At 41.4% G+C, this 15,888-nt stretch overlaps 1 protein-coding gene across 1 annotated transcript in view; it reads left to right on the forward strand.

The window, feature by feature from the left end:
- LOC127444336 (protein tweety homolog 3) overlaps window positions 1–15,888 on the forward strand; it is a 72,112-nt gene that overhangs the window by 29,879 nt on the left and 26,345 nt on the right. Inside the window, exons 4-8 of the mRNA XM_051703632.1 lie at window positions 3,491–3,602; window positions 5,583–5,803; window positions 6,157–6,252; window positions 13,951–14,023; window positions 14,227–14,302. Of these exons, the coding sequence (XP_051559592.1) occupies window positions 3,491–3,602; window positions 5,583–5,803; window positions 6,157–6,252; window positions 13,951–14,023; window positions 14,227–14,302 (578 nt within the window). The remainder of the gene's footprint in view (window positions 1–3,490; window positions 3,603–5,582; window positions 5,804–6,156; window positions 6,253–13,950; window positions 14,024–14,226; window positions 14,303–15,888) is intronic.

The following is a 15,888-nucleotide window of genomic DNA, read 5'->3' on the forward strand; positions in this document are numbered from 1 at the left end:
GCATGTATACAGGAGTAAAGAGTATGCCGCTTATACAGTGGATGTAAACGGGAACGCTGCTTTCTCACAATACGTCTCTTTTTGCAATAAGCCGCCTTCTGGTGTCCATTTAAATGTAGTCACTGTTTCCTGTACATTTAAAATGTTCTACAGGTTAATTTGGAAAACTTTTTAGAGTACACTAGCAAATAGATGATCTCAGAACTAATAGATATTGATTAATTGACACATAATTCCAATTTAGATTTCATGAGGTCTTAAAGAAACCAATATTGTTAGCTGTTTCACCCAAAAATAAAATTGATGTTATAATTTAACCCCCCTCATGCCGTTACAACATCGTATTACTTTTTTCTTTCGAACACAAGAGGGGAAATTTAGAAAAATGCTGACACTGCTCTTTTTTTCCATACAATGAAAGTAAATGGTGACTGAATCTAACATTTTGCCTAACATCTCTTTTTGTGTTCCATGGAAGAAAGAAAGTGGTAACATGAGGGTGAGTAAATAATGACAGAATTTTAATTTTTGGGTGAATTATTCCTTAAAGTGGAATTGGAATTAGAATCAGAATATTTAAATTCCATTCCATTTCAATTCCATATCTATCTAGCAGACTCACTTTGAAGCATGATTCAGATCAGCAAAACACACATAAAAGCTTTACCCTGACAAGTTCAAACAGATGTGATTCATCTAAAGGCCTGTGTAGTTCCTATTTATTTTGCTTCATATCTAATCTTGATTATTCCTGCATGGAATTAAAAAAGCTTAAGGTAAAATTTTAAACATATCTTTATGCTTAACCCTATCCAGTTTTGCTTTTCCAATAAATGTATCTTGTTTTAAGCAAGTTTTCATGTTTTTACTGAAGAAAAAACAAAGATACTTATTAATAGGATTTTTGCACTGGTTTTGTCCTGGGCTAAAATTTCATTCTTTTCTCTAATACAAATTTTGTCTTTCTCTGTATTGCTTCTTTCATCGCCCTCAGTTTAGTTTTTTTCCTCTCTCCCTGGCGCTTCCCCCTTGGTGCCTTGGAGATGTTACCATAGTAACAGAATCAGATTTTGAACATTGAAGCTTAGAGATGAGTAATGCACTGCAGCTCTCTTCCAGTGTGTGTGTGTGTGTGTGTGTGTGTGTGTGTGTGGGCACATATAGGGGGGCTCTACGTATATGTGTGCCATTGCTGCATGTAGTAGTCATTGAATCTCCCTTATTTAACCCTGCTAGATTCTTACAAAGATTTTTCTCTTTGGATCTTTGTGTGCCTGTGTCTGCTGTTTACTTATTGCTAAATATTGCAACCTTTGAGCGAGTACTTTCATCTTTGTCTATTGCTATCACTTTGGCTCAGCAATTGACCCATCAAGCAAGAATCAATTCATTTTAAAGCCACAAGGATTCATACAAATAATGGCTTGTTTTCCACAATGATTGTTCACTTGAGTTGATCTTGTAATGGTTGATTGTCTGAGGCTATTTGCTTGACTGCTTACATTTATGTCTGTAAGTGACCCATATATGTCACCGGTCTCTGAAAGAGCCCCCATTTACAAAAACGGCAATGTTGTGTTACCTGTATGTGCACATAACAACAACAACAAGTTGATATTTATGAAACAACCTTTTTTTCTCTGATCTGACTTTTCATTCTGGGGTACACTAACAAAAAGTACCATTGTACTACCATGTATTTGGACATGTACCATGGTAATACCATGGTATTCTTTGAAGCACTTTGGAATACCATGTAAATACCATGGTACATTAATGTGGTAATCTCTTAGTACTACAGTCATTAAAGAATATAAAATATAAAAATATTACCATCACAGTACCACTTATAAAACACACTAATCAAAAAGTGACCCATAAAGTGAGTACATATTTTTATTCTCATTTTACTTTAATAACCAGTTTGGTTAGATGTATATTGTTCCTATCCAAACAGAACTTCAAGTGTGTGCACACACACATGATCTGACAGATAAACCCACAAGCATGTGATTGTGGTCAGTGCTGTCAGAGAGATGGTTTATGGGTAAGAGTAGGAAAACCTCTCTCTGTATGCCACGTGACTCCTGACTTTAACAAAGAACGACAGCCTGACCTCTCTCTCTCTGTCTTACACACACTTAAGCTTATAAGAGCACTCCAGCCTAAATCCTCTTGTATTTGAGTGACAGAAGCAAATGGTAACACATGCAGAAAAATGTGCACACCACATCAGATAAAACATGTCTCTCACAATAAAATTGCCCTGAGATTAATGTATCTCAAGTAAATGCTTCATTGTGTTACATTACTACCTTTGTGTTAATTTGCCCATATACATAAAATATTACTGTAATTCCAAATGTTACTTTATCATCTGCCATTAAATCAGTAGCATCAACATGCTGGGCAAGTTACGTGCCGAAGTTTAATACTTAGGGTTTTGCCTTTTGAACAACTCCTAAATTTGAGCAATAATAATAGTGATGCTTGCCTTAACAAGGTTAATTTAAGAACAATAGGTTTAGTAGGTCTCCACCATTACATAAAACCAGATGTGTGTGTGATTTCTTCAAAACTTTCTTTTCACCCAAGGGCCCTTTTCAACCAGGACTACATATTTGTATGGGCTGTACATTCTGATTTGTGTGTTTGGAACAGCGGTAAGGTTATTAGATGCTGGAGAGCCCCTCATTATTGCAGTCCGTGCTGCAGAAAAATTGACTTATATGTCTCCTCCTGAGGCTAGAGATGAAGGTGGGCAGGCTATGGAAAACCAGCAGGTTCCTGTATCATTTCAATCTTTCAGGGTCACTTACTGGTGATGAGTAAATAGTCACCCGCAAATGTACTTTTTAAAACAGAGATATTTCATGACTTTCATCCTCTAAAAAAATTCTTTCATCATTTACTCACCCTCATGTCATTCCAAACACATATGACTTTATTTCTATTGTGAAACAGAAAGGAGATGTTAGGCAGAATGTTAGCTTCAATCACCGTTTACTTTCCTGGTATTGAAATAAGGTGTAATGGAAGTGATGCGAACATTCTGCGTAACATATTCTCTTTGTGTTCCACAGATGAAAGAAAAGCCCTATGGGTTTTGAACAACAGGAGGGTGGTTGAATAAGGACTGAATTTTCTTTTATGGATGTACGATCCCTTTAAATTACATTTATTGGACTGCTGTAGGCATATAGCCTAGTACAAGAAGTACAAGAAAATATTTTACTGGTGCAATCTGGTAATTTTAGGGAAGCCATGTTTCTGTGTTCCAATGGCATTATAAAAGCAAAATTTAGTTGGTTAACAAAGTTCAGTTTTGCAACCTGGTCATTTTCAGTGCCTTCTAGAGGTCTATAGTCAAGAATCAGGAATCAAAATAAAGACATTGCCTGTGTGAGAGTGTTATATTATAGCCTACAGTATAGAAAGCAGTCTGTCACAATCACAAGAATTCATTCCCATCTTGATCACTCTCCCGCAGTGCTGGCATTGCAGTCGGTTTCTATGGAAATGGCGAAACATGCGATGGTGCGACACGACTGACATATTCCTTGCGCCATGCTAACCAAACAGTGGCAGGCATCGACAAACTGGTGAGTCATTCTGCTTTCTGTTTGTTCTGTGTTGGGGACATCTTGCTCAAGTGTTCAAAAGACTAGAAAAACACTATAATGCCCTTCTGCTGCCAGTCCTAAACTCTTAACCACCCTTTCCAAGTCTCTAAAACCACTGTTAGCTTTTTACGGTACTAAATAAACACTTTGTTTTTTGCTTAATATGTCCTTCTACACCTCTACACCCCAGTATGTTAAGGGAATAATTCACCTAATAGGACATTTATTGACCCTCATTCATCGTTCCAACCCCGTATAACTTCCTTCCATTGAACACAAATTGAGCAATTCTGAAGACTCTTTTCCAAGCAGTTACAATAAATGGTGACTGAGGTTGAGTCATTATTCACTGAAAATCTTGACATCCGCCATAGTTCTCAATGGTGCATTCATGAGAGAAGTAGCGGTGTCAGGTTTGTAAGCAAATAGTTCTTTTGTGTTTCACTTTTTCATGAATCGGTTGATCTGGTTCAAGAAACCAGTCTAAATGTCCAGCTTACTGGAGGGGAAGGTTATGAGTAGATAGCGGCATTTCAGTCTTCTTATCACACAAAGATGTCATATAGCTTCAGAAGACTTGGAATGTTACGGACCACTTTTATGGTGCTTTCCATCCTTTTTGAGACTTAAAAGCTTCAGTCCCCATTGATTGTATTACGTGGAAAAGAGCGACCAGCACATTCTTCAGAATTTCTCCTTTTGCGTACCACTGGAAAAAGATAACTCTCAACTCCTCTTGCGAAATACTATACTACTTCCATTGCCCAAGCTAAACACTCCTGGTAAATGCTAGTGTGTTCATAAGGTGAGGGTTTAATTGTTTTGTTCTCTGGTCAGCAATTCTTGTAGGGAATAATTGTGTATCAAATCGCAGAGACCTACAGTAGAATATGCACACTATTACAGCAAAATTATCAGTTAATACAAAGGTATTTTAATACTTTTCCACAACCAGGTGCAATGCGAAAAGTTTACAGCAACAAGCCACTTTGTCTGTCCAAACCAAACGCAAAACATCTGTGCAACGTTACACACACACAACCAACCAGTCACAACAATGGTAACACTTCAAAAAAGGTTCCATTTGTTAACATTAGTAATGCATTAGGTGTCATGAACTAACAATGAACAATATACATTTACAGCATTTATTAATCTTAGTTAAAGGTGCTATAAGTGCTTTTTTCATTGAAAGGCTTGCAGAAAATTGTCCTACTCCCTGAGAGATATTAATGAATTAAGTGGAGTGAGATATTTCACCAGTTTCTGTGACAGAACTAGCCTCTGTAAACAGCCAACAAAAATGTGTCTGTGGGCCACGGTCTCTGATGCTTTCTGCCTGTCTATCAGTTTGCGCATTCTCATTGTTTTGTAGTTGCAGTGAATTATTGAGGCTTAATGCCATTTTTATGCCATGTTGTTCATAACAGTTGTCAGTTGAGAGCACTATTTTGCTGCTATTGTTTTTTTTACAACTGCTTCCACTCGATGTTGGTCTCACTAAAGCTCATTTGGTATCTTTGGAGTAAGGGGTTTTGGAAAGAGGGGACGTGGCTAATCCAATGGCTGAAATCGCTTACAGCACCTTTAATGTTGGTTTATAAAAATAAAATTGTTTATAAACCATTTTAGTTCATAATGCATTAACTTATGTTAACAAATCCAACTTCTAATTTAAAAAATGTATTAGTATATGTTGAAATTAACATTAAAGGAATATTCCAGTTTCAATACATCAATAATAGCCAGGATTTGTGGCACAATGTTGATTACCACAACAAATTATTTTTGACTTTTTCATCTTTTAAAAAATTTTAAAAAAAGCAAAAATCTGGGTTATGGTGAGGCACTTACAATGGAATTTATCAGTGATTGTCCAGACCAGTTTGATTCAAGGGTCAGAAATCTAAATGTAATTGATGTATGAAGCCCAAAACATTTGTGTATGTGTGTTGGCAGGTATCAGAGAGCACCAGCAGTCTGAATGAAACCCTGCAGGAAGGTTTGGTGCAACTGGAGACTGTGTACTCCAAACAGACAGACTACGTGTCCATCGTCCAGAAACTACAGGGACAGCTGGACGAACTGATCAATCTGATGGTGGAGGTGCCTTTCTGGAGCAGTACAGATCTGTCACTGGATCACCTGGCATCTATCACTGAGCAGTATGACTGGTACAGGTAGATACAAAGAGTAACTTGATTTAGTACCATGGATCTGATTATGAAAAAACAAGATTAATTGAATTGGGATATTCATTTAACTTTTGGCCATTATTGCTCGAAGCCCTGTCTGGATGCAAAAGTAATACTCTAGTCAGTGGTGGTTTCTAAATTTGTTTTTAGAAACCTGTCATCATTTATTCACCCTCATATTGTTCCAAACCTGTTTGACTTTCTTTCTTCCATGGTTTACACAATGAGATGTTAGACAGCATGACAGCCCGAGCCACCATTTACTTTCATTGTTTGGAAAAGAGATATAACGAGTAACTGCTTGACACCCCTAAAATTTGTGTATGTGTGTTTTGTAGGTGGCTGGGATATCTGGGCCTGCTGCTCTTCGATGTGGTAATATGCTTGCTCGTTTTGGCTGGTCTCATACGCAACTCTAGAAGCATCTTAATCAGGTGAGCACAACAACAATTCAAAGGTTTTCTTGAACATATGTTACGTTATTAGTTAAAGCTGGTGTGTAATTTCTGCGACACTAGTGCCACCAAATGGAATTGCAAAAATAAACATTGTTATAAAACAGATTTCAGAAAACACATCTTCCATTGGTCAAACAAACAGATAGTCCTGTCCCAAAATCACGCCATTGTTTGAGCCAATGCTGCTGTGTTGGGCTGGCCAGACTGCTCAAACAAACAGAGCAGTGTTTGAAAGCGAGGCACAGTGTTTACACTTTTTGGGGAAATCAACATACAAATAGTATAGGCTTGGGATTGATGCCTTTTTCACCCATCGATAATCAGAAGATTTTCCAGATGATTATCGATATACACCGGTGGCCAGAAGTTTGGAATAATGTACAGATTTTGCAGTTTCGGAAGGAAATTGGTACTTTAATTCACCAAAGTGGCATTCAACTGATCACAAAGTATAGTCAGGACATTACTGATGTAAAAAACAACACCATCACTATTTGAAAAAATTCTTTTTTTTTTTTTTTTCCAAATCTAGACAGACCCCATTTCCAGCTGCCATCACTCCAACACCATATCCTTGAGTAATTATTCTAAATTGCTAATTTGGTATTAGAAAATCACTTGCCATTATATCAAACACAGTTGAAATCTATTTGGTTCGTTAAATGAAGCTTAACATTGTCTTTGTGTTCCCTATCTGTCACTCACTCGACGTTGTGTCGATGTAGTGACACTAGGGGTCACTCTTGGGAGCCCCAAACACCTCTGCTTTTTTGAAAAAAGGCCAATGAGAATTGGCGAATGGAATTTGCATGCCACTCCCCCGGACATACGGGTATAAAAGGAGCTGGTATGCAACCGCTCATTCAGATTTTCTCTTCAGAGCCGAGCGGTTCTATTCATTGAAGCTGAATTCATCCGCGAAGTTCATTCACCTCATCTGCTGGATTCTACAGTGCATTTCAGCGGCTTCTCCCCCTCTGCACCCGTGGAGTGCAGAGAACGCCCCTGGGCGCTTTGGCAGAAACAACTAAAAGAGTATATTCTAAAAAGAGCATATTTTCTTTCTAAAAGAGCGTCACACACGGAACGTCTTTTTAAAGATGCCTTTCCATTTTTGTGTTATTCCTGGTTGCGGTGATATCTCTCCACTTCTGACGGCCACGATCGCTGTCTTACGTGTCTGGGCACTGCCCACTGCCCACGCGGAGACATCGTTCGTGGATGAGTCATGTCCTCATTGCGAGAACATGACCATGGCAACGTTGCGGTCGCGGCTTGCATTCGAAAGAAAAATTGCTATGCGATTCAGTTCGCCAGGCGCCCGCCCAGATTCAGCGGCGTCCACTTCACCCTGGTGAAGGGCAAGAATGCCGCTACCTTGCATGCGGAAATCGCTACCCTTCTGCGCAAGGGCGCGATAGAGCCTGTCCCTCCAGCCGAGATGAAGAAAGGGTTCTACAGCCCTTACTTCATTGTACCAAAGAAAGGCGGTGGGTTGCGACCAATCCTGGACCTGCGAGTACTGAACCGGGCTTTGCACAGACTCCTGTTCAGGATGCTGATGCAAAAATGCATTCTAGCGAGCGTCCGGCATCAAGATTGGTTCGCGGCGGTAGACCTGAAGGACGCGCACATTCACGTCTCGGTCTTACCTCGACACATACCCTTCCTGCGGTTTGCCTTCAAAGGCCAGGCCACATCGCGTGGCCATCACACCGATCTGTCGCCGCCTCTTCAGCCCTTGGACAAACCTTGCATTTCTACGGGCAGGGGTTCCCCTAGAGCAGGTCTCCAGGTGCATCGTGGTTACAACAGACTCCTCCAAGACGGGCTGAGGCGCCATATGCAACTGGCACACAGCCGCTGACTCCTGGACTGGCCCTTGGCTGCTTTGGCCCATCAACTGCCTAGAGTTGTTGGCAGTACTACTCGCCCTGCGGAGGTTCCGGCCATTGATCCAGGGCAAGCACGTGTTGTTCCAGACGGACAACACAACATCGGTAGCGTACATCAACCGGTAGCCACTCACATCCTGGGGAACCTCAACACCGCAGCGGACGCGCTGTCACATCAGGTTACCCTCAGGGTAGAGTGGAGACTCCACCCTCAGGTGGTCCAGCTGATGTGGAGTTGATTCGGTTGAGCACAGGTAGACCTGTTTGCTTCCCGTGAATCCTCCCACTGCCCACTTTGGTATGCCCTGACCGAGGCACCCCTCGGTATAGATGCGCTGGCACACAGCTGGCCCCCTGGACTATGCAAATACGCGTTTCCCCCAGTGAGCCTACTTGGTCAGGGAGGACAAGGAGCAGATCATCCTAGTAGCACCCTATTGGCTCACCCAGATGTGGTTCTCGGATCTCACGCTCCTCACGACAGCACCATCTGGCACCCGCGACCAGACCTCTGGAATCTTCACATCTGGCCCCTGGACGGGACGCAGAAGACCTCCACGGTGATAGACACGATCACTCAGGCTAGGGCTTCCTTTACGAGGCGCCTGTATGCCTTGACGTGGCGTCTGTTCGCTAAGTGGTGTTCTTCCCGACGCGAAGACCCCCAGAGATGTGCAATTGGATCAGTGCTTTCCTTCCTGCAGGAGAGGCTGGAGGGGCGGCTGTCCCCCTTCACCCTGAAGGTGTATGTAGCCACTATTTCGGCGCATCACAATGCATTAGATGGTAAGTATTTGGGGAAGCACAACTTGATCATCAGGTTCCTGAGAGGCGCTAGGAGGTTGAATCCCTCCAGACTGTGCCTCGTCCCCTCATGGGACCTCTCCGTAGTCCTTCGGGGTCTACAGGGAGCTCCCTTTGAGCCCTTGGAATCAGCTTAGCTAAAGGCACTCTCTTTCAAGACTGCCCTCCTGACTGCGCTCACTTCCATCAAAAGGGTAGGGGACCTGCAGGCGTTCTCTGTCAGCGAATCATGCCTGGAGTTCGGTCCGGGTTACTGTCACGTGATCCTGAGACCCCGACCGGGCTATGTGCCCAAGGTAAGGACAGCGGAAAGGAAGCATTGTCTCCAAACAGAGGATCGCCCACTGGGTCATTGTCGCCATCACGATGGCATATCAGGCTCAGGACGTGCGGTGTTATGAGCCCACTCTACCAGAAGTGTGGCGGCCTCCAGGGCCCTGGCCAGTGGCGCCTCTTTGGCAGACATCTGCAGAGCAGCAGGCTGGGCAACACCCAACTTCTTTGCGAGGTTCTACAATCTCCGGGTTGAGCTGGTCTCGTCCCGTGTATTGGCAGGCATGAGCAGGTAAGTTCCGGGACAACTGGCTGGGTGTACCGCTTGCGCATAGCACATTTCCCCTCCCTTGAGGTGAAGACGTGTGCTCTTGACTCCCAGTCGTGTTCACAGACTGTGATCCCTTGATGACTTTCTTCCTTAGCCCTCTGGCAGCTGAGTTTGCGGAGAAGCTCGCTGACTGGCCCAGTACGTGCGTTAATGAGCCCCTGTACTGAGGTAGGAGCTCCACATGTGCTGGTTCCCCGAAGGTGACCCCATGTGATATCTTCCGCAAAAATTGTTTCCCTGATGGCAAACTGCGTCTTCCTTGGGCAGAAGCCCCTCTGCCCCCGGTCGCCATGCTCTGTAGAAACTCCTCCCCCTTCAGGTAGGACCTACCATGGGACCTCTCCACGTGACATACTTCCGACAAGACTCTGTAAGACCATGTGACGTATCCCACTCAAAATACTCCCCCCCCCCCCCCTTTTGGGCGGGTGTGGTCTCCGCAGTGTCTTCCCCTTGGGAGGGACACCCCCCGACGCAGACACATATGGCTCCCAGTCAGTTAACAAATTCCACTCTTTTTGGGGAGAAAAGAGGGAAAAGAGGCCTCAGCTGGGCTAGCCTGTCCCTATAGTTGGGCAGTCGACTTGTTCCTGATGGACCTCTTGACGCTCATAAGAGCGTTGGGGGAGGTTACGTGACGGCCTGGTGCACTGGCTATGAGGCGCACAGCAGTCTGCCCATCACACACCGCCAGTTCACACAACACAGTTCAGCTAGTTGTGGCATTTTGTATAGGGACCCCTAGTGTCACTACATCGACACAACGTCGAGTGAGTGACAGATAGGGAACGTCCTGGTTACTTTCATAACCTCCGTTCCCTGATGGAGGGAATGAGACGTTGTGTCCCTCTTGCCACAATGCTGAACTACCCTGCTGAAATGGCCGGGACCTGGTCTCGGCTCCTCAGCACAAAACCTGAATGAGTGGTTGCATACCAGCTCCTTTTATACCCGTATGTCCGGGGGAGTGGCATGCAAATTCCACTCGCCAATTCTCATTGGCCTTTTTTCAAAAAAGCAGAGGTGTTTGGGGCTCCCAAGTGTGACCCCTAGTGTTACTACATCGACACAACGTCTCGTTCCATCCATCAGGGAACGGAGGTTTATGAAAGTAACCAGGACGTTTGTTTTTGAGTTGCCACCAACTGCAATATACTGGCATATTTTAAGGTCAATATTAGGTCAAAAATGGCAAAAAAGAAATAACTTTCTCTAGAAACTCATCAGTCAATCATTGTTTTAAGGAATGAAAGCTATACAGTGCTTGAAATTGCCAAAAAACTGAAGAGTTCATACAAAGGTGTACACTACAGTCTTCAAAGACAAAGGACAACTGGCTCTAACAAGGACAGAAAGAGATGTGGAAGGTCAGATGTACAACTAAACAAGAGGATAAGTAAATCAGAGTCTCTAGTTTGAGAAATTGTTGCCTCACATGTCCTCAGCTGACAGCTTTATTGAATTCTACCTGCTCAACACCAGTTTCCTGTACAACAGTAAAGAGAAGACTCAGGGATGCAGGCCTTATGGGAAGAATTGCAAAGAAAAAGTCACTTTTGAAACAGAAAAACAAAAAGAAAAGGTTAGAGTGGGCAAAGAAACACAGACATTTGACAACAGATAATTGGAAGAGAGTGTTATGGATCTTAACCCCATTGAGCTTTTGTGGGATCAGCTAGACTGTAAGGTGCGTGAGAAATGCCCGACAAGACAGCCACATCTATGGCAAGTGCTACAGGAAGTGTGGGGTGAAATGTCACCTGAGAATCTGTACAAACTGACAGCTAGGATGCCAAGGATCTGCAAAGCTGTCATTGCTGCACATGGAGGATTTTTTGATGAGAACTCTTTGAAGTAGTTTAAGAAGTTCTGAAATTTTTTTTTAATTTTTTAAATGTAATAGTAATTTTTCACCTTATTAATGTTCTGACAATACATTGTGATCAGTTGAATGCCACTTTGGTGAATAAAAGTAACAATTTCTTTCCGTAAGAGCAAAATCTGTACATTATTCCAAACTTTTGGCCGCCAGTGTATATTGGCATTTTTTCAGATATAAATAGGGCTGCTTATTTGCACACTATTCTCTGACTTTTCAAACATATTTCTCAACACAACTTTGGTAAAGTTTGAGCGGCAGGGTAAATGAAAAGGGGGTCACACACTGGACGCATCTGGCGAATGACATGGCGTGTTCTAAATTTCGAAACAATTATTTTCTATAAAGGCACATAAACAGCGTGGACTCGCCGTCTCCAGAGGCTGCTCAAAAATCTGCAGTGCCACGGAACGTAACTCACATAGTTTTCCTAAAATTCGGACAAAGATTATTTACTCTAGCTATCACTAGATGATATATTGTGTATTTGTATCTTTCAAATAGCCTACACAATGTATTTTCAGTTACAAGTATGTCTTTTGTGGTTTGACAGTTTGAAAGTAACCTCTTCAAAGCTACATACAGAGAAACTGCATAATAATTTCTAATCGTTCAGTTTGCACAGTTACACCAGTTTCATACACTAACCTGCAAACTCACCAACATCACTTGCAGAAGTACAAAAACCTTTGTAACGTTTGTGTGTATGCGTCCTGTGCAAGGAGCTCTAAAATATCAGTCCTGTGTTGTGAAACCTGTGCCTTGCAACCTGCTTCAATAAATGCTATATCACCTACTTGTGGTCTCCCAACACTATTATGACAGATATTAAACAGAAGCCCAACTGAGTACATTTGAAAGCACGCAAATTAGGCTTCTAATTTAAATGTCTGCTAATGTTAATATATCGATGCCACAAAAATATATTGATAAAATAACGTGCCTATCAATAACCGATATATTGATATTTTATGACATGCCTAAAATAGAGTACGTATAGGAGAATTTTAACATCTAAAAATTACACAAATGAGCATTAATATCACTATTATTAACTAATAACAAAGCATATATCCAAATAAGTCATTTAAGTCACTTATGAGTTTCCTTATAAGTTTGGATGCTGCTTTGGAAGGCAGCAGCCTATCCAGGTAGTAGACATTAAGGCAGCTCAAAACGTTTAAGAAAAAATAAACAATAGAACTTAATAATGCTGTTTTAAATAATTTTTTTATGATCTTTTGCTTTGAATTTGACAGTAGAGTTTGAAATGTGACAGGACAGGATAGGTGGAAGAGTGGGGTGGGATCTGGAAATGAGCCAGAATCAAACTCGTGTCACCTGTACACAAATGCCACTTTGCAATGTGTCACATCTCCAACACACTATTATTTGTCTCTGACTACCACATGAACTTAATATCAAAGTATTATCAAAGACATTTACATGTATTCATTTAGCAGACACTTTTATCCAAAGGGACTTAAGAATGAGGAATGCATTTCTCAATCCTGGTGCATTGCAGGACTTGCCGCAGGATAAAATCCTCAACCTGAGTTTAAAATTTCAGAGAAAATTTCAGACTTATACTGTTGTGTGAAAACGGCTATTTTTAGCCTGTAACTATGCAAAATTCAGATCCATTCTCAGAAAGGCTTTAGAAATGGAGAGAGAGAGAGATTGAGAGAGAGAGCGCACGAATCAGCTAAAGGAGTTGGCAGAGGAAAAGAAAAGGATTGGGGCAAAATGAAATCTGTTTAGTCTACAAGGGAGTGTGAATATCTCCCTTTGATTCACTCTGACTCACATTCTAACTCCTTCTGTTGCAGTTAGACACCTATTCTGCATACATTTATATGTTTGTGTTTATATTAGTTGTCGGCGCATATGTGTGCATGTGTATCTAGAAGCCCATTTGGTTAGTGGGAGGTGGTTTGTAACTCCAAAGATGTTTACTAACTCGGTTACTCACCATGAGCAGACCTAAACAAGTGTGAAAGAAGCCATCCTAAAAATATGTCCATCAACGACACAGAATCATGTTGAACTCCAGAGGGAAGCATGTCATTAAGCGTTCCTATCAATCTCACTTTCAGCTGTTTGAAAATCCGGGATGTAAATCTAGCTTAAAAATCGCTCAAGGGTTACTGTACATAGGCTTTAAAAGATACATTTAAAACATAGGACATTTTTTATGACTTGACAACCACTTAGAAATTACAGCAGCCACTTTAGAATTCAGATCAATGCCTTTGACACAGAATATTTTTTTCATATTGTTCATATTAATGACTTCTCTAAAAAATTTCAGACATCCCAGAAGAAAATGTTATTGCTCAGATATCGCTATAATAATACTAATAATATTATTACAATTATAAAAATGTTTAAATGTATTATTTAATAATAATAATAATAACAATTATATTTTTTTACTATTATTATTATTATTAAATTTATAAATATAACATTTTTGTATTTCTGTCCTCCAGTGTTTGTTTGCTGGGTGTGCTGTCGTTGGTTATTAGCTGGGCTTCACTTGGATTGGAGTTCTTTGTTGCTGTGGTGAGTCACTTCACTAATAAAACATCTTTGATTTTCTTCACTTTCATCCCTATATTTCTTTTTGACACTGAAAGTACAGCAATTTAATCCTAAAATAAATTCACAGACAACCTTGCTACAAAAAGTTACAGCATACAGAAGTAAGCTCAGCATACTCTGAAGGTTGTGTGCAGGTCTGTCTCATTTGTTGTTTTCTTCCTCAGACTGCCAGTGATTTCTGTGTTGCCCCTGACTCCTACATCACCAAAGTGACACGTGAGAATGCTGTTATCAACCAAGGTTTGCTTTCTCAAATTCATTTTACAGGAATGTTCCAGTTTCAAAACACATTAAGCTCAATCGACAGCATTTGTGGCATAAGGCTGATTACCACACAAATAATTTGGACTCATCCCTTGTTTATCCCTTTAAGCTCTGAGGGTGTTTTTAAAATGTCCTGTTTCAGTGGCATACACAAAATTAAGCTAACCCCCCCCCCCCAAAAAAAAACAAGAAGGGTCAAGTATTTGGTATCATAAATGTTTTTTATGATGTAGATTATGTTAAATTCTGAGACTGTCAGCCTAAGAAATGCTGATTTTGCATTATATAGGGCCAGTGTGGCTCAGGTGGTAGAGCGGGTTTTCCACTAATCGCAGGGTTAGCGGCTCGATTCCTGGCCCACATGACTCCACATGCCGAAGTGTCCTTGGGCAAGACACTGAACCCCAAGTTGCTCCCAATGGCAGGCTAGCGCCTTGCATGGCAGCTCTGCTGTCATTGGTGTGTGAGTGTGTGTGTGAATGAGACACAGTGTAAAGAGCTTTGTAGAACCGCTAAGGTTAAAAAATGCGCTATATAAGTGCAGACCATTTACCAAGGTGGCTCTGAAAAACTGCCTTTGTTTTGTTTTCAGTCATGTCAACTGTAACTGAGTAAAACTTTGTGTTGATTCAACAAAGCAATCAAAAGTTATAGCATTACAAAAATAATTTATCCTAGTGTACAAAAATGTCTCCAAGAGTCCAAAAGCCTCTCCAAACAAAGAAAACATTATAATCGTATATAAGAACTAATTACACATGCAAACAGAACAACAGCACTGCCCCCTCACAGCAAGAAGGTCCCCGGTTCGAGTCCCGGCTCACCCAGGGCCTTTGCATGTTCTCCCTGTGTTCATGTGGGTTTCCTCTGGGTTTCCCCCATAGTCCAGAAACATGCCCGTAGGTGTGAGTGAGAGTGTGAATGTGTATATCTCTGTGTGTTTGCCCTGTGGCCACCTGTCCAGGGTGTTTCCCTGCCTTTGGCCCGAGACAGCTGGAAAAAGCACTACCCGTGACCCTACAGAGGACAAGTGGCTATAGAAGATGGATCGATGAATGGATCTTGTACTTGTTCACCATGTACTTGGTGCCATCTCCTGGTGACCATATGTAATAATCACCAATCACATGTCTCTCTGCCCAAATATGGATGACTTTTTGCACCAATCTTAACTCAATCCGATTGGTTTAACATTCCATAAAGTCATCATTTCCATCATTTCCGATGACATCATCTGATCCAGGAAACCTATCGTGTTTTCAGCCATATTGCAAGATGCCAGATAACCAGATGCTGTATGCACATTGTGCTTCTTGTCAATTATCTAATGATCTATGCATCCGATTACTTTGTGTGTGGGCTCGTTTGAAAGATAATTGCCTCCTCTAAGTAATGGTATGTTCATTATATTTAATAATGGTAACGTTATATATATGTTCTCTTTTTTTTTTTTTTTGTTATAAGCAAAAATGCGGCATATGAGCAACACCTGTTCACATGAAACATACAGTAAATGTCAAAGACATATATTTAGCTATTACTCGCTATATTTTTGTCAATGA

Source organism: Myxocyprinus asiaticus, chromosome 7 (genome assembly GCF_019703515.2).
Source record: "Myxocyprinus asiaticus isolate MX2 ecotype Aquarium Trade chromosome 7, UBuf_Myxa_2, whole genome shotgun sequence".
In the NCBI taxonomy this organism is placed as follows: Eukaryota; Metazoa; Chordata; class Actinopteri; order Cypriniformes; family Catostomidae; genus Myxocyprinus; species Myxocyprinus asiaticus.